This window comes from Scatophagus argus, chromosome 22, assembly GCF_020382885.2.
Source record: "Scatophagus argus isolate fScaArg1 chromosome 22, fScaArg1.pri, whole genome shotgun sequence".
Classification (NCBI taxonomy): Eukaryota; Metazoa; Chordata; class Actinopteri; family Scatophagidae; genus Scatophagus; species Scatophagus argus.
This window is the reverse complement of record NC_058514.1, coordinates 13,799,723-13,822,937: the sequence shown is the minus strand read 5'-3', so window position 1 is coordinate 13,822,937 and position 23,215 is coordinate 13,799,723. Positions and strand designations below refer to the sequence as shown.

At 43.1% G+C, this 23,215-nt stretch overlaps 1 protein-coding gene across 2 annotated transcripts in view; it reads right to left on the bottom strand.

The window, feature by feature from the left end:
• Nucleotides 1-954: 954 nt before the first annotated feature.
• Nucleotides 955-23,215, bottom strand: part of arid2 (AT rich interactive domain 2 (ARID, RFX-like)) — a 33,309-nt gene continuing 11,048 nt past the window's right edge. The window contains exons 5-22 of one of the 2 annotated variants that reach the window (XM_046378814.1): nt 22,680-22,813; nt 17,426-17,644; nt 16,918-16,985; nt 16,261-16,330; nt 15,462-15,712; nt 13,988-14,084; nt 13,682-13,891; nt 13,133-13,297; nt 10,217-10,295; nt 9,916-10,050; nt 9,242-9,474; nt 5,832-8,281; nt 4,194-4,348; nt 3,952-4,090; nt 3,719-3,804; nt 3,410-3,533; nt 2,965-3,056; nt 955-2,665 (exon numbers count right to left, since the gene is read on the bottom strand). In XM_046378814.1, coding sequence (XP_046234770.1) covers nt 2,554-2,665; nt 2,965-3,056; nt 3,410-3,533; nt 3,719-3,804; nt 3,952-4,090; nt 4,194-4,348; nt 5,832-8,281; nt 9,242-9,474; nt 9,916-10,050; nt 10,217-10,295; nt 13,133-13,297; nt 13,682-13,891; nt 13,988-14,084; nt 15,462-15,712; nt 16,261-16,330; nt 16,918-16,985; nt 17,426-17,644; nt 22,680-22,813 — 4,819 coding nt within the window. In that variant the 3' untranslated portion in view covers nt 955-2,553. The remainder of the gene's footprint in view (nt 2,666-2,964; nt 3,057-3,409; nt 3,534-3,718; nt 3,805-3,951; nt 4,091-4,193; nt 4,349-5,831; nt 8,282-9,241; nt 9,475-9,915; nt 10,051-10,216; nt 10,296-13,132; nt 13,298-13,681; nt 13,892-13,987; nt 14,085-15,461; nt 15,713-16,260; nt 16,331-16,917; nt 16,986-17,425; nt 17,645-22,679; nt 22,814-23,215) is intronic. The other variant, XM_046378815.1, reaches the window with a different exon arrangement.

The following is a 23,215-nucleotide window of genomic DNA, read 5'->3' as shown; positions in this document are numbered from 1 at the left end:
AGATTAAACACAAAGTATGTTTTGGGATCTGTGGGAAGTGGAGCGCTCAGCAAAGTCATTAACAATTCAATTATGTTGAAAGGAACAAGCCAAAGGAAAATGTCCAGTGGTTAAACAGAACAAAAGGATGAGCTTGCCAGCAAATGGAGCTTGTTAGGTTATATCAGAGAAGAGGGCTGTTTGAAGTCCCAACCACCACCCATGAAAACTGAGTGCTGAATATTAAAAACACTGGCATCTGTTCAGATGTCTCTTATTTAGCACACAACTGAGGGAGCATTGATGAATCCAGGAAAACACTCACTCGGTGAGTCCTTCCCCACTGCTAACCCTTCACAGATGTTTTCAGTGCAACTTCTTTTAAAAATGATCACTGCTGATTATATAAAGCTTGTTACGGTTATACTTATGAGTACCATGAACTGTTAGGTCAGTATCACAACTACTGCAACTCTATTATTTTTAGCTAACTATTACGGTAAATTGCTTGATCATTACTTTTGGCTAACTGTTCACCCACCCTAACTATTCAACCATTTATCCATTACTTTTAGCTATTGAACTGTTCTACCATTATTACTTTTAGTTAACTATTTAACTGCTTATTCATTCTTTTCATTAACTACTGGGCTACAACTATTTATCCATTACTTTCAGTTATCTGAAGCAGTTAAATTAGTTTTGGCTAACTATTTTAACCATTTATCCATTATCTTTATATCACTTTCTTGGTAATCTTCCTCAGGTGTTAGAGCTCACTCAAGATGATAATTGTATTTATTTATTTATTTCAAATTAGCTGAGCTAGCCATCAACCTCCTAACTGCATGACTGCTAGCTGGAATATAAGCACAGCTGTTTGTGAATTAAAGCTCTACATTGACTACTGCACGCCCTTTGAGCAACAACAAAGTGGGAGAAATAGCTCGGTTGCAAGAAAAGAAGAAACAAGTGTAAAGCCAAAGCAAAATGTTCAGTGTTTTATTTAAAAACTATAAACAGTCACCAAAGTAAATAAAGCCAATCTCTAACAGACTGTTAGGTCTATAGTCACACATCCTACTGACACCGCAGAAATGAGGATGGTTGGGTCGCCCCGGTCAGATGCTAATACGACAGGCAGTCATAAATGTTACACAACACACGGTAGAGAGGACAGTCTGAGGACGTGAGCCGGAATGTGGCATGGTATTAAGAATGAAAAAATAGTACAATAAAACTCCACACTATATTAAGATAGAAAAAAGTAGTGAAGAAAATATCATACCTGCACATAAAGCAAAGAACACAGGAGAAAACCTGTATAAAAACTCCATGTATTTAAACCAATTTACAAATACAAAAAAATTTTGGTACGCGCACTGTGCCCGTACAATGACAAAACGCTTACAGTGGATATATGTAACGTGTGTGTGTGCTGAGGGGAGGGTGTGTGAGGGAAGAGGAAGGGAAGAGAATACCTTCAATATTTTTTTTTCTTCTACAAAATGACATGAGATATATTATTCCATACTCTTTCAGCCAGCAAAATGAGTTCTACAAGGTATTATAATACAAAAAATGTCACAGTTCCACAAAAAACTGTTTTTCCCCCTCCCTTAGCTTTACAGCATCAGTACCTTTGCAGAATTATTTACAGGTTTTTAAGTACATTCATCCACTGCTGAGTATAGAATCACATTAGATACAAGTGACCAGAGATCATAAAAAAGCAAAACAAAACAAAAAAACAAAACAAAAATAAAAACCAAAAAAAAAAAAAACCCAAACATACTACTTTATTCAATTCTACCAAAGTAATGCTTCTATTACTCCACAGAGCAAGTTCTCCAGTGGCTGCATCGGCATGAAAGAGGATCTTCTTTATATATATTCACAACATATTTACAAGATTCTTTTTCATTAATTGTAATGGTATTCATTTCAATAATAAATAAGTGAAAATATATTGACTCAAGTAAGAAAACCAAGCTACCAAGTTTCTAAAGAAAAAAAAAATTTTATCTGCGCCAGTTGCCAGCTGAGTCCTCCTCCACCCAACCCTGTGGGATACCTATCATAGCCCCGCCTCCCTCCACACCCACCCGTACTCTTCAGTCAACCGCCACTCACTCTGTAGCACACATCCATTCACGGGACGAAGAGAAGAATAACAAAAACAGACAAACAAACAAAACAAAACAAAAAAACTTAAACAAAATGTGCTCGTGTTTGGGGTTTCGTCGGTTGAGTCCCTTGGGGAAGCAGTCTTAAAGTGCTCCCCCTTGTGGGCAGCTGGTGGAAGACCCCGTGGCAGTTTTTTTTTGTGTGTGTGTGTGTGTGTGTGCAGGTTGAGGGAGGGTGGGTTCTGAACACAGGTTGGCGAGGAAGGAGGTGAGGGATGAGAGGGTGGGGGGGTGGGGCGAGGATGTCGGGTGTGGCAGAAGGAGGGTCTCTGCTCTGGTTCCCGCCCTCTGCTCCCCCCCTGCAGACCCGCTACGGCTCACCGGTGGCTTCCTCCTCTCAGGAGAGGGATGGGGGGGCGAGAGGATTTTAGAGGTTGTCCTTTTGGCGTTAAGCCTGGAGCGAGCGTGTCAGTTCATAAAGGCATTTGGCGAGCGTGGTGGAAACCTCCATGTTACTTAGTGCGAGCACAGAGAGGTGCGTCTCATGCCTCTTTACCAACCTGAGAAACAAGGACAGGAAGACAAAACACAAAACTAAAGTTGGAGTATTCTTCTACATTCCACAAAGAAATAAAACGCCTGACAGTATAATGAAAGCCAGTACAACAGCACTGACTGGATACATCGACAACTTCTGAAACCTTTAAATTGCACAAAGGCCAGGTGTTTTGTGTTTTGTTTTTTTAAATTTTGTCCTTTTGTAATATTTAGGACATCTTTCTCATCACAAGGCGGAGAAACAAACAAGCAAGAACCACAATGTGCACTCAGTGCTCCTCAAAGCCAACAAGATACTTACATGCGACCACAGTCAGAGTGCTTGGCGATGTTCTTTAACGTTAAGGCAGCAGTTAGTCGTATGTGTTTGGTCACTGGTCCCTCTTTCTCGTCCTATGAGAGGAAAAACAAACAGGAAACATGTTCATGGATTCTACTTTTATAGATAACAGAAATTATGGACTTGTATGTACAGTCTAATGGGACTGTTTTCTAACATTTTTGTGCAGCTTTCTAGCTAATGAAAACTTGTAAATGAGCAGATTATTTTACCCCCCAATTTCTAGTCAGTCCTGACTCTGTTTGAACCATGAAGTGAAGGAAACAGTGGGATTTAAAGGCTTCAGAGGAGCTTATGTCTAACCCTCGGCTAACCAAGAGCTTTGGAAGTCTTACAAATGTCAAATGTGTAAGAGGGGAAAAAAAAAAAGGAGAACGGTGGCAATGGTTAGCCTCATTCTACTCACAGTGAAGTCCCTGAAGACCAGGTTTCGAGAGCCTCTGCGTAGGGCCATGAGAGCTGCGCTCGGATGATTCACGATTGTTTTCGGCGCTCGCTGTGCTGGAGTACTGCCTGCCACTGGTGGAGTCCTTTAAAACACAAGCACACATACCACACATGAGTGTCATTTGTCAAAAACCACCTTTACTGTCCATCTATCTACCATTTAAACTACGTTTTGTTATAATGTCCATCTTGACACAGTGGACACATTTTCAGGTGTATTTTCAGACATCAGTGCTGTATCAAGATGAATAGAAAAAGGGGTATGTACTGGGAAGAAGTCTGGTTGGGACTTTGTGCCTGCTGCTCCTCTAGTTTGAGTCCAGCCAGCAAAGCCTCTCGAGAACAGTGCTTATCCTGGAAAATAAAGAGAGAAACCCATTGCCATGAGTCAAGTACAATATTTCATTGTTATATTTCATAAAAGTGGGAGTATTCGTACTACAAAAAGTTAAAAAAGTTTTAAAAAAAGAGATTCCCAGTCTTCCATCACCAGCCATTTACCTGTAAATGCGTTATGAAGGACAGTCTCTGTCGGGGAAAAGGTTCACATCCTTCCCATAAACAATGGCCTCCGTACACATCTTTTCCACCATGTTGCGTCGCTGCGTGGTAAAACACCTGAGACGGCGTTTCAAACCACCTAGTGAGAAAACAAGAATAAATCAGGAGAAGCTCAACCGTGGCTAAGATGTGCGCAATTTTGCGGGAGCGATAGTGATAGCCTGCGTGTCTCCAACACGTACCGTTTACAGGACTGCCACAGACACTTGAAATTCTGCCCTGCTTTCCTGCTAGGCTCTGGTGGTGCTGCAGGGGCTGGCTGTGCTGGGAGGTGGGGGCTGTGGTTACCTGCTGGTGCAGGCTGGCATACAGGGGGCGGGGACGGGGTAACTGTAGGCTGTGGAAGAAAAGTCAAATAAATTTAAACATAAAATAAAGATAAATGGAGACACAAACTGTCTATTCAAAATGAGTGTCACTAATCCCGGCAGAACAATTTCTTAACAGATTAAATGGGAGTTATAAGTCAACACTTTCGGAACATAGAATCACGCAAGCAACTTTAAATAAGTTGTAATTTTTCTCACAAATTAATGATCAATTTTGGAGTTTAAAATTCTGCACAGCTGATAGAGATGAGGATGTAAAATATTATTTATCCAATGGGACATCTTGTTGTTCAGACCTGAGTGAACACCAGTCCTTCTGAAAATCCAGATGAACCGCAGAACCCAAAACTGAACTTGCTTTAAAAACTTCATTCATTCGTTACACTCTGAAAAGCCCACAAAATAAAACTTACTTAAATATTTTACTAGAGGACTGATGTGGATTGCAGTCCTTTCTCAAGAAATCCTCATGGGAAAGGTCTTGTTAGCTGAGAAGTAACCCAAGCCTGTCTAGAGGCAGAAAGTTGTTCTCTCAGCTGCTTTTCTATAGGAGGTGGGTATCAGCGAGGGCCACATGGTCTTAACTGGCCTCACCTTCTTAACCTCCAAACATTAACTAACCACTTCCAGTCACCATGACTAGAAGTGATGAGCAGTAGGTTCAAGCGCATATCTGTTGCACTTTTACATTTAATTTACATAATGTGCTAATTCAGTTGTATAACAGTTTCAGAATGAAATACTGAAACCATATTAAAAAGCAGGTGGTGTGACCACGAGTGACTCAGCGGGGAGGTGTTTTGATGGGTTGCCTATGTTCTACCAGCAGCTACATGAGGACACATTGTATGCCACCAGCGTTGTGATGTGGGCTGTACCTTTTAAGCCTAATGTTTTACCAATGATGCTCATTTTTAGTGTCTTTCATGGCAGTGAAAATCTCAGACTCTTGTATTAAAAATGTCTTCCTGTCATCTTTGCGCAGTGCTAAAATATCACTGTCCTCTCCTGACTTTTGTTTCTGTATTCTTGACAGCCATTTCTGTTCTTACAAGGTAAAAAAAAAACAACAAACAAACTAAAGTACTATCTGTACTACCAAGTTAATAGGTATCCTACATAGAAACTGAGCAAACTAATACCATAAAAGCAATGTTACCTAAGACCACAGAATAAGACCAACAAACTACAAACCACCAGATAAATGCACATCCCCAAACTGTTTGCTAGACTGTGTAGGCGACATACAATGTGTTCTAATGAAAGTAAATAAATCTGTGTTTGTTTACAATGGAAATGCCACAAGATACCATGAACCAAAAAACAGTAGAACAGGAATTAGACAAACACAGTAGCCACAGACACCTTGATAACAATTCTCTTATGTGTATGTGACAGACAAGAGACATTTCATGACAGTCAAATCACACAACTAAAAAGACACTGTGGACAAATGTGGCTTATTGTGACACTAACACTACAATGACTCACCGTGGAGACAGCTGCCTGTGTGGGTGAGCAGTTCCTCTGCTGAGTGGCGTTCTCTATTGCTACTTTGGCTACTGTGCTTGGGTCTGTTCCTGCTGGTACCGCCACCATGGTGGCACTGCTGCCGGCGTTGTTGGGGTCACTGATGGTGATGATCCGCACTCCCACTTTATTGGGGATCCCCGAGGATGCTGCCGCTGCGCTGCGGTCCTCGTTCTCAGCCGGTCTCTTGAGACCTCGAGCCTCAGAGGCCACTCCGTTTGCAGGAGAGGCAGCAAGACTCTGGGAGGTAAGAGTAACAGTGGAGGGGAGGGTGGAATTGGGGAGCAGTTGCTGTCTTAGCACAGGCACGGCGTGGCCCGGCCCTAAAGGTCCATTGGTTAATTCCGAGGGAGGCCTGATGCCTACTGCCTGCGGTCCGTTGGCCAGGCGCTCGGCCTGCTGGGCTTTGGCAGTGTCCTGCTGGGGGGGAGGAGGACTAGGGAGAGGGGGGTCTGACCCGTGACTCTTCTCAGAGGGGCCCACCTCCCCGTTCCCCAAGTACTGTTTGGAAGCAATGTGATTTGGAATGTTTTTGTTAAAGTTGCCACCACTGTCACCCCGATCAAAGTCACACACTCCGTTGACTAGAGTCTTTTTGGGGTCGGAGTTGCCCTCCAGAGGGGTGTTCAGGCCGGGGGAGAGGGCCTGCTTCCCGTTAGCAGGGTGACTCTCCGTAGCCGGGCCATTGAGTGTCCCCTGGCTGTTCCCTGAGTGGTATGGAGGTAGATTAGACTCCATGCACTTTCGACCGTTTAGCAGCTTGGCACATGCCGCAACATCACCATTACTGGTTTTGCTGTTGGAGGAGTCTCCTTCAGTCAAAGAAGAGTTCTCCATCACCTCTATCTTTCTCTCATGGATGTGCAGCCCCGTGGCATCCTTGGCCTCCTCCTCCTTTTGACAAATTATTTTGTCTCCTCTGAGGGGAGCTGGCAGTGGTGGTGGTGGTAGCGGTGGTGGAGCTGCTGGGGTGTGGTGGGGCACGGTTCCAGTAGAGAATGGAGGAGGGGGAACTCCAGGAGCCACAGCACCCTGGCTGACAGCAGCAACAGCAGCGGTCGAGGTGGTGAAACCAGTGTTCGGGACCACGGTGAAAGTGACTTGACCAGCTGCTGCGGGGCCCTGGATGATGGTAGCTGCTCCTGGGCTACTTGTGGAAATGAGCTGGCCTGGCAGGAGCTGGACCGTCTGGACGGCTGGGGCTCCTGCTGCAGGAAGCTGACCAGGAACCAGCTGGACATTGAGCTGCTGGGGCTGAGGAGAGGGATTCTGGGCGCTGTAGCTTGTCTGATAGATGACCTGTGGACTAGGGGCTATCGTGCTGTTAGGAAGGGGCACCTGTGGAGCAGGGAGGATTAGCTTTCCTCCTGGAGTAGAAGGCCCTCGCTTTGGAAGCAGTAGCTGTTTGATCAAGCTGGACTCAGTGGAGGTAGGCTGAGAGGGAGGAGTTTGGGAAATTATTTGGAGCGGCGGCTGCTGCTGATGTTGCTGCGGTTGATGCCGTTTCATGGACAGTGTATGGCTGACAGTTTGACTGGACTGGACCTGGGTATTGGAGTGAGAAGCTGGAGGCGGGCAGGGGCTCGAAGCAGTTCCAGGCTGCCCTGCTATCTGGATAGTCTGGGCACCAGGGATGGTGGAGGGGTTGGTAAGAACGATCTGGTGTATGGCAGGGGTGTAGGCTGGGCTCTGCTGAGGGTTGGGACTGACTATTACGACACTCTGTGCCTGCTGCTGAGGCTGAGGCTGCTGGTTGGGAGTGGCTATCGTGGCTGCTGGTCCACCTGACTGATTTGGCGCTGGTTTAGGGGCAATATTCTGAAATGTGACGCGAGACCCCTGGGAATTGGGCACACCTGCGATACTCAACGCCTGACCACCTCCTACCTGGATGGAAGAAGAGGGTGTCGATGCTGCAGCAACACACTGAGGCTCCATCTGGGGAGCTCCACCCTGAGGTCCACACAGGGAAGGGGTTTGAGGCATGGGTGGGTGTTGGGTGATTGGAGGGCACACACCTTGTACCCTGGCGGTGAGGATGTGGCCCTGTGGTACCTGCTGAAACAGTGTGACAGGTGTCCCCGTGGGGAGCATCGGGGAGTGTTGCTGCTGTTGCTGAGCTGCAGTTGGAGCGACGGGGTTCTGGGAGCTGTGGTTCTGGATGGCTGGTGCCGACGTTGGAATCTGGACCACTGTACCAGGACGAACCTGTTGTGCTGCTGCCAGAGGATTTGGTGGTGACTGCAGAGGCACCTGCGGGGGCACCGGATGACGGGAAACAGTCGGGTGGCTTCCATGGGGAGGGTCCTGTGCAGTCAAGGCCATGGATGGGGCAGCACCAGCGGTGCCAAGACTGGAACCTGGGGTCCGGACAAATTGGGGTCCAAGACTGGGATGCCCAGGAGGTAAGCCTAATCACACATTAACACATAAACACAGAACTGTTTAAGTCCAAGAGGTTCATATCAGGCCCAAGTTTTCTCAGTTTATCTCTCTATCTCTCTTTTTTCCATCTTGTAGCCACTATGAGCATAAACAACATAACACAGTGAAGTATACATTAAGTGTATGATCACATGCATTAAAATATGATTTGAGGCATTGTTGGTATGAACAACAAAAGCTGCGGCAGGCAGTGTTTCCACTATAATTGCACAGGCCTGGCTGCTTGCCAACAGGAACCCCTGCCAAGCCAAAAAAAAAAAAAAATCTTTTGTACTCCTGTAATGTCAGTAAAGACACATTACAGCAGTACAGTGACGATTCATATATATGACCCCAGTGTAACTGTGAACACTTTCTGTAATCACACATAAGGTTTTGAAAGATGAAGCAAAGAGATAAAAGCATTACCTTGCATAATTTCATAATTTTGTCAATTTCATAGACATAAAGAACACACCTTTTTAATTTTAAATGGCATGATACAGCTTAGAATATTTCCTATTCAATTTCCCTAATAAGCTCCTTCAACTAAATTCTTTTCCTGCTGACATTTTCTCAATATGCTTGCCTTTGTAATTAGTTCAGCCATGTTGGTCTCAGTGGTACCAGCCCTGCTCTCTGCAACACTGCCAGCATCTTCCTGCATAATACCCCTTTTCTGGAGTGCTTTCTCTTTCCTACATAGCTCTTTAGCTTATGACTTTCAGACCTTATCTGGCTGGTCAACTAAATGCTTCCTGTGTCAAGCAAGCGGCCCATAGGGAGACAAGAGTGTCAGTATCTTAGCGGACTTAATAAAACCTGGTTCATGTGACTTTGCTTATAGTTTTCTGTGTAGCATTTTCAACATTCTACTTCTACATCATCTAACAGAGGGAACCGTATGTAAGAGAAAAGGAACGGAAAAAGGTAAACATTAACCCTACCGGTTTTACCTGGAGGCGGGGCCTGAGGGTCTCCTGGGGCTTCATGTCGGGCTGCTGGAGGAGGAGGAGCTGCTGCCGGATTCTGCTGCTGTGGTTGCTGCTGAGGCTGCTGGTAGTACAGCTGGATGGGCAGGGGGATTGACCTTCGCCTTAGACCTACCAGAAGTATATGAATCTGACCATTGGCCTTGGATTCCTCTTGCCGCCGCATCGTGTGGTTGGGAAACACAGTCCTGTGGGGTCATGAGACAGAAGGAAAACTGCAAAGTTAAAAGGCAAAAAAAGCAAGGGGATTAAAATTTATTTTCATATTTATTAAGCCCGTTCAACATTTCTTAAACATTTTTGACAAACCAGACTTTTTACTTACTTTCTATTGCATGCTACCCAGATTTTCTAATACTTTCTAAAGAAACTCTACCAACCACAACTGTCCCATGCATTTTCAGAGCACCTAAAAAAAACTAATGATGCTTCTTGTTAACATTTACTGCCATCTTGCTGGAGGATCATTGCCAATGTTAAAACTCTGAACAGCTTCACTTTGTTAAAGCTGCTCTACTGAAGCAGTAACTCCTGTGTAGCAAATAATTTTGATCAGGGCAAAGACATTAACCAGTACTCTGTGTTGCTGGAGGATGAAAGTGTCAGACAGGAGAGGAAACGGGACTAACCGCAGACATTTGAGGAAGCCTGTGGAGTTCAAGATGTTGCTTCGTCCCATTTTACTGCACGTGGCCAGGTACTCGGAATACATTTCGGATCGAGAGACGGTGCCCTCGGGGTGTGTCTCAAAGTGTGCGTTTAGCCTGTTGGAGAAACAAACCACAGGCAGAGTGTTTACTGTTCAAGATAAAAAAAATATGCTGACAAACTTAGACATAAAGGTGATTATGAGTACAAGGTTTCTCACAAAAGACATTGAAACATTTTTGTTCGGTTAAACGATCTCATATCCATAAGTGAATTTCTTACCACTGCAGTGTAAATTTTTCCCCATCTAGTTCAACAATACCAGGTGGAGGCTGATTGGACTGAACTGGGACCCTTGTTACTGAAAGACAAAGAGGAAAGAAAAAAAAAAAAAAAGACATTTGACTACACTCTGCATAGACTCCACTGCAAAGCAAAACAGGAACCTTGTGAGTTTGTCAATTGAGTCAGTTCACTTCAAGTGTGTAATACTACCCAGGCTGCCCACTAGATGTCAGCAAACTAATAACTTTTCAGTACAGTAGAGCGCATCAATGGCACAGAAATGACATTTCCAAGGTTAGGTGTGTTAAATTCCATTGGGGGGGGGGGTGTCACCTGTTTATTCACACACTGACTATGACAAGTTTGTAAAGCTGCTTTTGCATCTGCATTTCATTTCCCTCCCTGTCTCAACACGCAAGCAGGTGGCAAAACAAGCAAAAATTTTAGAAAGGCACAGAGATCGAACACTAAATAGATGTCAAATTTCTTGGTGGTCTTGAACCTCCCTGAAAACACAATCAAATATGTCACATGTAATCATATCAGGCACAACCACAGTGAAATGTAATCCAACCAGTTCCTTAAATACATACAGTAAAAAGAGTTTAGACAGATTAGAAATAACATATGGGGCTTTGTAGCCTTGTTAAGTGCTGTTTCTGTACCAGGCAATGATGCTCTCCATCAGGAAGCTCTTGCTGGTACAGGAATAGAAATTCCTCCTTATCTGAACTTCCTCAAGCGTCTGAGGTCAAACAGTTTCTGCTTTGCCTTTCTCAGCACCGAGTCAGAGTATGCAGTTCTTTGCTTGAAGGTGAAGCTGTCGCCCTCTCCACCGAAGACCCACTGATATTAAGGAGGGTGTAGCTCCTTCTTCCCAAAGTCCACTAGCAGCTCTTGTGTCTTGCTGACGCCCATCAGTAGGTTGTCGTCCTGACACCCACGGGTCAGGTCCTCAACTTCCACCCGCTAGGATTATTCATTGTTCTGTGCCGTCAGGTTGACCACAGCTCTGTCATCAGACGACTGCAGCCCTGGGTGTTAACATTGAGGATCCGCATACACAGTGATGCGTTTGATCCCAGGTCCCTGGACTTGACTAGCACCCTAGCTGACTAGCTCCTTCTCTTGTTCAGGTGAGATGAAGCGCTGCGAAGGATGTGTGCTGTGTGGCATCTTCAGTTGATGAGTTGGAACAGCCGGCACCTTGTATAAGGTCCAGCATACAGGACACTGAGGAGCAGATGTAATCCACGACCATCGCTGCAGAGGTGAATCATTGAGGCTGGTAGGTCTTGTTTTCCTGTGCACAGGAGTGATGGTGGATTTCCTGAGGCTTCCTGAGTTGGTCCCACTCAGCTGTCTGTCCTGCTGCATGGTGTTCACACGCATGACGTCATGCATGCTCGCAAAGTTTGCCAAGGTGAACACATCCATGCACTGACCACTGCTTGCTTTTGCTTTCTGAAAGCCAGTGTCCCCAAACAAGGAAAGAAGCTGTGCAGCTTCCTTGCTAGAGATGAATCAGCACTGGATGGAGGAGGGGGCTTGTAACCTGTAACAGTTCTCAGACTTTGAGGAGGACTGCCCTCCTAGATTTGTAGTTCCACTTTTTAGTTCCTTTTCACCTCCTCCAATGCTTTTCTTACACTGTAGGCTGCTGCTGCTTCTCTGTTTCCAGGCTGCAGCGCTTAGTTGGGAGCTGTAGTGTGTTTGTTTACAGCATCCCAGATAGTTTTGGTAATCCATGGTTAAGAGGTTGTGAAAAGTGTTCAATGCTTAAATATTACCTTTTTACTTCTCTTCATTTTTTACTTTAAATTCTGTATTTCCAACAGCTGCAAATGGTTTCACCGGATTCATACAGACTTATCTAAATACGGAACAGAGCTCGACTTTGGCAGTCTACAAAGAAATTTAAATTAAAAAAAAAAAAAAAAAAAAAATCGGAAACCTGCCATCCTTAATTGAGCAAAGTGACTCCCCACTCAGATGGATTATTCAGCACAAAAATTCCAACCAACTTATTCCAAGTGACAAAGATGAATAAGGAGCAGGTACCTCAGACAGGACTTGGACTACAAAACAAGCCAGGTAAACAACAAGAGGATGCAGCACAGTGATCCAATGGCTCAGCTACAGGTGAGTCAGCAGCTGTCAGTCAATTAGTCGTCAGCTTGCAGACTGAGCACCTACATTCATCACCTTCACACATTTTTACTGGTAGGACAGCAGCTTTGGGTAGACATCATACAAGCAATTCTCAGAGTTGACCACAAACAAACTTTGTCCTTTGATCTCTTGTTGAGTTTATTGTGGAGTCGCTGCTCTGTAGTATTTTTGGTTCTCGTCTTTAAAACCTCATCTGGCTTAGGCGTGCAGTTTGTGGCAAGGGGATTACCTTTGCTCTGCATGCCATGATTTTACAAACTGCCACAGTAACCTCACATAGATTCGCTGTAGTGTGTCACCTTGTAGTCATTTGCAATATTTACATGGCCTTCTCTCTTTTATTTGCAAAAGAGTTACAAACACGTGGATTTGAAAACAAAAAAAATGCATAGCTTTAAAATATAATATTTCAATTATAGGTTGGTTATCTTTTGGTGAAGATGAAGTAGTGGACAATAATGATCTAAAGCTATTTTCATTCCCTGTACCTCAGGATCAGCATAAGCACATGAAATTCCCTTCAAGTTAAAACAGACATTTGGTGGTTAAATCAGCCAGCCTGCTCTTCAGCTGACCAATCTACTCAAACCAAAGCAAAACAATGTGATTTTACAACTCCTGGTACTTTAGCTCTTATAAAGACAAAACATTTGTCCTAATTTTGTAATCAAGGGGCACAGGTCTCACTCCCTTCAGAGATTATGTGTGACGAACAGACGGTCATCATGTACACACACTCACCAGGTGCTGGCGCTCCCTGCACAGCTGCCGGTACCTGCTCTACCAGCTGTGGTCGAACCTCGGCTGCCTGGTCGGCATTGGCCTGATGCTCGATCAACCGCACCGCTGTTAGGGCGTCAGGTCCAAACGTATGAAGGTCAACCGACACCAACCGCACTAACAGGTCTGACCAGAGACAACGTAAAAAGAAAAACACACAAGGATCAGCACTGACGAGCCTTGTGGAAACAAGCAATCGCATTTCAGACACTTAGCAGATGAAAGAAATGTCTCATTCCTACAGCGAGAACTAAATCCAAACCAGACCTGTAAATATTTCAAGGGCAGAAGGAAAAACATTGACAATCGAGCCAGTTATTCATGAATGGAAAGACTAGCGTGATAAAACTTGGAAGGCAGACATGTTACCAAAACTTTACTAAGCCCATGTGACATTAAATTTTCAAGCTCTGGATTCACTTATTAAGTAGAAGAAATTGGAATGAGCCAAAATTAAACAAGTCAAGCCAAGTAAGCTACCACGAGCATATGATAGGGGAGGATTCATACCTATGCTGTGGTCGACTGAAGCAATCTTGCTGCAGGGGACCTCTCCGAGCTGGGCCAGGAGGTACAGCACCTCCAAAGAGGCCATGAGGAGCATGAGGTCGGGGAGGGTGAGGAGCATCATCACCTCCTTGTAAGAGTCCTGGTCTACATACTCGCAGATCAGCACACCGTTGTCCTCTGCCTTGCTGAGGTTGCCCAGGATCTCCATGGCTAAAGGGCGCATGCAAAGAAATCCACATTTACATACATTTAACTTAAGCTGCTTCATACTGCACGCCGACACAAAGAAGTCACCAGAAAACTCACCTCTCATTTTGAGAAACCTGTCCCTGGACATCAAGCATTTGGTGATGGTGTGAAAGATCAGATGAGTCGTCCGAAAATCAACCGGATCCAGCTGGAGCTACAAGAAGCCAGACAAGATTAATTCAATCAACGGCAACCTTTCCTATAAATATTAGAACCTCCTCCTAACATTTAAGCAGCTTTGAAAATCGAGCCCACACCAAATTGAATGAGACTTGCACTGAAGTGAAGCCATGTCTTGCGATGTTTAAAAGTAGACATTTGGCCAAAAGCCAACATGCAGTAACGCCAACGTGAGATTAATATTTGTGTTCTTGGTCACAACACATAAGCAACCAAAAAAGATGGTCTAGAAGTATTTATATTATTCACTTTAACAGTTAATACAAAGCACTACACCCAGCCATCCAATTAACAGCATCAAAGGCTTAACTGATTCTATCAGGGACCCTATGCATACAGTTTCTAAAAATAGATGTGGGCTCATCTCAGTGTGTCTCATACCAATAAATGTGATATTAAAATGAATGTGAGACCATGTTATGTATTCACTGCGACTTAATAGTCAGTCGCTATGTCACCAACATTCTCAACATCTGCATTTCAAAATTTAAGACTTTTGTATGCTTTTAATGTTTGTCTGTAACTGCTAGAAAATAATTATTCACCCCGGCCCAATTAATACGTAAAAATTTAATTCTGACAAACAGAGAGCTTGGAAGAGACACAACACACCATTTGGCAGACACCGTCTTTCTTAGAAATCTCCAGCTCCAGCTGATTGTGTTTATAAACATACCACTGGCCTGTCCCTCACAAACCCAGCAGACATGTCTGTTTTTGAGCTGGAACTGATCATTTATCAGGTCCTCTGATTCTGGAAGAAGATAACGTAAGCTTTTTATCTTTTTTAGCTAGCGAGCCACAGTCAACACATCTGATCTGCACAAAACATAAGTCATTTAATAAAAGCTGGGAGTCAGCAGTGATCAGTAAGCACATTTTCATATTAACATCTGTTTAACAAGAACAGCCGCTCCAGCCTTGGCGGGTTACATTACTGTTGCTTTGCATGTCAAGCACACGATGCAGATTTAAGCCATAACCTCATGAACTAATACACTGTAGCCACAAAAAAAAGTTGGGATGCTGTATAAAACATAAAAGAGAAAGTGATTGCGTGTTAATCCTTCTTGTCATGTAGTGAATTGAAAACAGCACAAAGTGAGTTTTTTGCTGCTTAGTTTTGGAGAACTAAGCAGCAACTAAGCAGTTCAGGCCATTTTACGTTTGTTTTGTGTTTCCTGTCCCTTCTCAGGTTCCAGTTCAGACTGTTTTAGAGTAAAGATGATGGCTAAAGACAAGATAGTTTACTGTGTCACAGTAACCTACATTTGGAAACAAATCTCCCTCATCAGGCACTTTACTTTACCTACATTACTGAACTGACCCAAATCCCTAACACAAGACCAACCTCGGCAGCCACGTTGCCCAACGTGTCAAGTCCAAGCTGTCGGAGTGAGATGAGGTTACAGTGGGCGCAGAGCAAAAGGAAACGCAGGCACGTTCGGTTGGCCGCCAGCAGCTTGACGTTGGCCTCCTCAAAGGAGAGGTTTCGCAGGATAACGGCAATCTGCAGCACCCGCTGGGCCTCCATGTCACTGATACCCGGGTTCCGTGGCGGGTGGAAGAGGCTCTGCCAGCGCTCCTCACACGACGTACCATCTGCGAGGAGAACCCAGCAGGAACCATTTAGAGCTCATAGCCAGATGAGTGGGTGAGCATGTAACAGGGATACACTTAGCGTTCATGAATGTCGTAATACTGCTTTGGGTTGTAATGTAAGGAATTGACTCCTAAAACTATCATGACTTGTGTTCTTTCTGTGCTCTGTCATGTCTGTTACAACAGCAGGTGTACCAACTGTCCAACTAATGAATCGTACTTAGTCAATCTTGTGGCACGTCTGGTTTATGCTATGTGATCTTTGCGCTTACTTTTTGTTTTTGCAAATGGAATGACAAATGATCACTGTATGCATTGATTGGGACTTTAATTTGGAGAAGGAAAAAAAAAAGAGTTAAAAACACTTCCCACTTCTCACTCGCAGGTATTAAACGAGAAAAAAAAAAAATGAAAAGGAAGTCACAGTAAACAAATTCTGCACACCGGCGCATGTCACAGCATTTGAGGTGTCAATAAATATACCATGGGAGCATGCAAGAGTGTACACTTTTATTGCTTTCTGTGGTTTTTACACCAAGCGTGTTTACCTTGTGCTGGGCTGCTCTTGTCCCAGATCAGCTCCCTGACTTCCGTGTCCTCCACCTCCTCTTTCCAGAACTGCAGAACAACAGCGGCTGTTAGCAGTACATATGAAACGATACTTATGATTTGGCTTAAGCTAAATTTATCAAAAGTAAATCAACATATAAGGCTCTTCTTTGGTCAGATATTCATGTGTGATATTGGTGGATTTCCCCTTTAATTTAGCACTCTCATCACTGTATATTTAATAGTTCTGTGAGAATTATTTCATGCCCTATGCTATTAAGGCAATCTGAGCAGGGTAACACAATTGAATACAAATTGTCCTTGAGAAAGATGCTGGACTTTTATTGGCCGTTTCCGACCTCTCTTAAGGACTAGTAGCCACGATAATGCACTTGTGAATGAGGATAAATTAAATACTACATATTATGTAAGTCTCTTAAACTGAGTGAGATCAAAGTGAATTGACCTCTATTTGGTTTTAAAGACGGCTGAGAGAAAACTTCTCTCTGAGGTTCCTCCGTATTTCCTGCTCATGCTCTGTGACGTCTTAGTGCACGCTGTTTAATATCTACTTTTTTAAGGTCAAAAGCAAAAGAAATATTTAGTAGACAGAATACATAACAGGTCACACAAATAAAAACATTTTTTAACTTTACCCTGGCAAAATCCCGGGAGGTTTTCTCCTTCCAGTCCATCCCGAATACCCCAGAGAAGCTGCCTAGCGCTACAAAAGGTATAGAGGGAGGGTTAGAGCAGAGCATCAGAGCTTCAGTTCAGTGTTATGTCTCTCTATTCCCTTGTTCTTCAATTCCCTGCTTCGTAAATTATATTTAGGAGTTGCTAAGAACAGAGAACCTTTGATCCTGGAACAAGGAGGTAAAAAAAAAAAGGATTTCACAACAGAATAATTGTTCTTTTATACGGCTGCACAATTAAAATGAAAAGTAGATTTCCTAAAAGACATTTTGACTTCATAGCAGACAAGTTGAATTTTGCAGTTTTACCAGTTTGCAGATATTTTACACTAAACGCAGAGAATAAACTGTCTGCAGTTATGTATATTACACAGTAACAATAATGATAATGATAAGGCACCACAGTTATCTTTCCCTCTATTCAACATTTAAAATGAAGGGCACAATCTAAGTGAGACCCAGAACGTACAGTCGTCGAAGACGCCGGCGTGGGCCAACAGCAACGTGACCAGTTTGGGGTCCTTGTCCAGCTGCATGGCATGCTTGCTCTCGTTTGAAAGCAGAGTGCAAACATTAACAGCAAAGTCCACTTCGTTGGGTAGGCCCGAAAGGAGAGACAGCACCAGTTTGTTGTAGTCGCACGGCGGAACGAAATCCGTAGACAGTCCATAGCTTTGGCGGAGATAGTCTGAAAAAGAATCTCAGTGTTACCATCTCAATACATTTGAATACGGTGGTAGAACAGTCCCTCATAAAATGTCTCAAAGAAGAGAACATACATATTGTACTTTTCCATTTGAAGCCAAAAAATAAAGTACTACAGTAGTGCCCAACAAAACAAAAGTAAACACAAATGGCCTTGACATACACAGTGTAAGGGTAATGATGTGAAGCATAAACTGCTGTCAAGGCATTTGACCTGGATGAGATACACAGAAGAGATGAAGCAGGGCAAGAAAAATAATGTTCAGAAATTGTAGGGGAATTTGATTTTAAAAGTCACCACTACAACATGTGAATATGGCAAAAGACAGCAGCAACTACTGTCGCCTCTGTATACCTCCAGCCGGTTTAACACAAGATTTATTTTTTTTTCTTAACTGAGTTTAAGCAAACCAAATGGGGCATTAAGCTGTTCAGTGAAAGCAGTCTTTAGTTCAAATTAGTTTGATGAGCCGTGTCTTGCCTGACTGAGGAATACGAATGTCCTCTAACTTTTAATTGTTTATCTCTGACTCAGTCAACCTCCACGATGGGCTTTCAATAATTGAAAGGCTTCTAATCCTAAATACTAGAAGAAGCCCGTGTATGGGGACAGAAATATTATTCAGCAGCTCTAAATGACAGATGATCCAGTGTGGGAAAGTTTTCTCTCATTCTTTGGTTTGATTTTCTGCTATCCATCATTTGGTGTGCATATGTGTCATTTTTCCCCTCATACAGTGGGTATTTCAATTTGGTGCAGGATCTTTGTAGACTGCTGCCCCTGGAAACCAATCATAAAGCAGACCGGAGTCCTGCTGAGCGAATTTGATTTCCATGCTGAAAAGGTTTGTGCAGGCAAATGTAATTCAGCCGAGTTGCTATTACAGCAGCTACATTCAAAACCTGCCCGTCTCTGCTTGACCTCCGACACCTGCAGCAAGCCAACACTGTACAGAAATGCTGAGGACTCATGTGCGACGTCCAATTTGACAAATAAGGTCCTTTGGAGCAGAGTGAATTAAAAGCTGTCACAGGCCAATGACCAAAACACCACAAGACAACAGGGCAGACCAAAGCTCAGTGAGTGATTTAAAGACCAGCTGTCAAATAATTAACCATCACTGAGCCCGCCAAGCCAACACAGCAAAGTTTCAGTTTATATTCAGAGCCTGGGGAACACAGTTCACTTATAAAGGTTGGTAGTTAGACTAATAAAATTGGCCAGGAGAACACACTAGCTTAAAAGGTACCTTATGGGGGCTGATAAGGCCATGTTTTGGTTTTGTTTTTTGCCGTGCACCAAAAGACTCATATAGACACGTGTAAGACAGCAAGAGAGACAAGTTGGGACTGGTTTCAAACAATTCCCCTGATCAACAGTCGGTGGCAGTAATGTGCCAAAAGAAAAAAAACCCTGTTAACAGTAGTGCTAGCTAGCTAACATGAGGTAAACAAATCACAATTTCTAATAAATAAATCTCCTTTGCAAATGTTGTATGGGCAAGGACATGCCTTCAACATATTTGTCATAACGCAAGGATAGCACACAATGTGTTCTGATGAGTTAAGGGTTTCATGTATGGATACGCTCATCCAATACTGAGATTTGTGTGATATTGACTCAAAGAGCTGGATCAGGTCCATGTCACGCATCACTCCAAACACAGTAGCAAAATACAGAATGACGTCGAGAAATGTCACAGGGACCTCAGAAATGGTCAAAATTATAAGCCAACATAGACCACCATGTATAAACACCAGCAAAAGTAACATTTGCTTCTTAGAACAACAAAAAAAACCTCCAGCACTATGCATGATGGGAAAGCAGGGCCCATCACTATAACATGTAGTTATGCAATGCAAGTTATGCACACTGGAGATGCTGACATCTGCATCCCTACCAACTCCCCTGGGAATTTCCTACTGTTGTTGTCAGCTGTGTACAACATATTAACATTTAGACAGGAATTTAAATGTCACAAGCCAAACTCCTAAAGTGCCTCACAAAAGGTCGGAGGATGGCATCACACAACTCCAAGGCTTCCTCCCATGAGCTATCTGTGACACCCTCAGCACAGACCTGATACGACAGTATCAACTGTCATAACGGGTTATGTCAATTTCTGCATAAATCCCACAGTAATAGGAGTGGACAATCTGACCATTTTTGATGGAGACTGATCGAGCCCACACTCTACTTGTCAGGCAAACCACGAAGATCAGGATATTTAACAATTTCTCTCTTTTGGTTCTAAATTTCACATAAAGCTGACCAACAGATCCATGCAATGTAAAGAAACCCGCAAAAAAAGAGAAAACCCTGCATATTTATTATTTTAATCATAAATACCAATCGAGTAAATTTATATCCCTTTAGGAAGCGAGGAAGAGAGTATTTAAATCAAGACTGATGTAGTCTTACACCAAAAAGAACGGTCATCCACACAGTGAAGGCATACAGCTTTTTTAATTTAACGCTGGTATCGGATCAGTACTCTGTATCAGCAGATATCCAAATTCAGTTGATAGAATTGGATCAGGGCTGAAAAGAAGTTGATTGTACATCAGTAGTTTCAGCACTTGTAAACAAGCTAAAATCTACTATGACAAGCTTTCCAAGAGAGGAAAATTGCAAAGCCAACTGTTGGAGAAAACCGCTGTGTTATTTCATGTCTGACTCATCTGGGTAGTGAAAAGGAAAAACGGAAAAGCCACAAACAAAGTTCAACGCTGCTGGTAGCATGCCTTTTCCCATCCCGGTCATGTTTTGGAGTCAATTAAGCTCAGCAAGCAGAGGGCTGACTCTCAGAGAAGAGAGCCTGAGACTAAAAAGCTTGAGGCTCTAATCTAAACTGAGGTGGAGGGAAAACCAACAAGTGCTTCCTCCATCCCTTCATCAATATCTGCTGTCAGGACAGTCAATTACCCCAGAGTGCAGCTCGGCAGCCAACACTACAACGCTGTGAGGCTAATGGACAGCTCACAGTCACCGTGAGTAAACAGGGATGAACAATTCAGACAAGAGGTTGGCCTTGGCGAGCCGCACAAAAATGTTTAGTATGAAATATGATGTGGTTATTCAGAGGCTGTTCTTTGATCATGAAAGCAGCAGCATGCTTGGGGTTTAAAAGATTATTTGCCAATGTTAAGGTGAGTGTGGGCACGAGACAAAAAAATTACAGCAAATGCATGTTTCATAGCCTTGGGTCAAACGCAGCAGCACTTAAGAAGGTGAAAAGTGAATTGAGTCACTGAGTTATTAAAGTGATGAATGTAAAGTATAATAAGTTGACTCATGAACTGGTGAAAAAGCAGAAAGTTTAAGCTTTAACAGGTCCTCAGCTGAGGTCTTAGTAAAAAGTAAAGTAAAGCACAAAACAGATAGAGTTTTACTGTGTAAAACTTAATAATAGCTTTCTTTGTGTGAAAAGTGAGAAGTACTGAGGCAGAATTAATCTAAAGGCCTGTTGAGGTAATTTGGGTGTTCAGTGGTTGATGTTACAGCTCCAGAGTACTTGCGTCATTTGATCATGAATAAAAATCACCATGGCGATGTGCCAAAAACACCAGATAAAACAAAGAGCAAAGGACTTTTAGAAAGCTTAAAGTGAGCAGAGACTGATCAAAAGGTGAAAATAAAGGATATGTGCCAACAGATGGAAAGAAAAAAAAAAATCTCACTTTACTTGGAGAACATTTACTTCTGAGGTGAGATTTCACAGCACATTTCTGTATTTGGAAATGACGCTGTTGGTAGCCCAGCTTCAGCTGCTTAAAGAAATAGTTAGACACTTTGGGAAATATATTTTTGCTTTCTTGCCAGGAGTAAGATGAGAAAATTGATGCTACTCTCATGTCCATGCAGTAGATATGTAGCTGCAGTCATCCGCTAGTTAGATTAGCTTAGCTGCATACAAAGCTAACAAAATCCGCCTACGAGCACCACCAGAGCTCACTGACTAACATTTTTATATGGGGAGTTTAATCATATAAAAACCCAAGCAAAAGTGTTTACGGGAATGTTTTAACATACCCGATTGGCTGGGATCGGTTACTTCCTGGAGTCTCAGCTAGCTGCCTAGCAACTGCTTCCAGCTAAGAAACAGCCTTGAACAAAACCCCCATAAATATGAAAATTTCTCATTTTTACAGGTGCTGGTTGGAAAAAAAATTTTCATTTCAAGGCTAAGCTAGCCGTTTCCCTGTTTCCAATTTTTATGCTAAGCTAAACTGTAAAAGGCTGCAGGGTCCACCTTCATATTTATCACAATAAGCATACAGACATGACCACTGCATCACTGGATCATCTAATTCTTTTTAAAAAAAAATAAATAAATTTTGAAAATTGAAAGCGCATTTCCCCAAATGTCAAACTATACCTTTAAAGTTCCATGCTTTTTCACACACTAGTACAGGCACCTGAGCAACAAAATGCAACCTGTTTGACCACCACATATGGAGAACTGCACACAGGATTTTTCAGAACAGTTAAACTGAAAACCGTTTCACAAACAGAACAATCTGGCTTGACTTAAAACATCACTAGAAGCATTAAAGCTATCTGAACCTTCGGCAAAACCATCAACTGACAAATTTCCTTCCTCATCATATTCTTGTACAATAAATTCAACCCACTAGAAAATCCTTGAAACAAACAGCTTTTGTTGAAGCACATTTCTATGCATATGCTTGACCTGTGGGCTGACCAGTCTCCCATGCATCTCACACACAGCTTGGATAAAGTGATGCTCTGCTGTGATGACATCTGCGTGGGGATTAAGTTTTTGAGTTGGCCAAGGGGCAGGCAGACAGACTGGATGAACTTCAGAGAGAAAATGAGAAAACTAACTGAGACAGAAAGCAAGAAATGTGCTAATAGAAACTCAATCTATGGACCTGACACGGACGTGACTGAGACAGAAACAAAGAGTGAACTTGTGACCACTGAGAGCAAAAGAGACTCAGAAAGCCTCTGAATGCCAAGTATGTTGAAAACAAGAAGCAAGTTGAGTCTCTACCTGATACAATGTGTTGCTGGTAGTTATAAGAGCTGGGAATTGCACCAATTGGAAGAGAGGCTTTGGGATTCCCCGGCTGTGATTCTTCATCATCCTCGCCAAAGTGGTGGACTTTCTCATATTTCTCCAAGTATCTGTAGAGGAAGAGAGAGAGAGAGAAAAAAAAACAGGAGATGAGCCAAGACTTGCTCGGTGTGAATTTTGCTGTGAATGTGTGCTCTACTTTTTTTCCAAGACTTGAGTGCCTTAAGATTTGTTTTCTTTAATTATGCAGGCACATTTTCATGTGAGTGCAGAAGCCTTGAAGCTGATGCAGCGTTCTGTCTCCATGATACAGAGTACAAACTGTTAACTAGCCACTGGATAGTCTCGGTGTGTTTTGAAACTGACGTGGGAACAGCTTCTATTAACTAAACACTAAGAACTAGGACTAACAACTGCTCCCCATTACAGGAAATTTGTTTACCCTGTGATAGACTTTTTCTCCAGCTTAGCACAACAACATGAAACACAACAAAGTACTGCAGGTTGGTTTT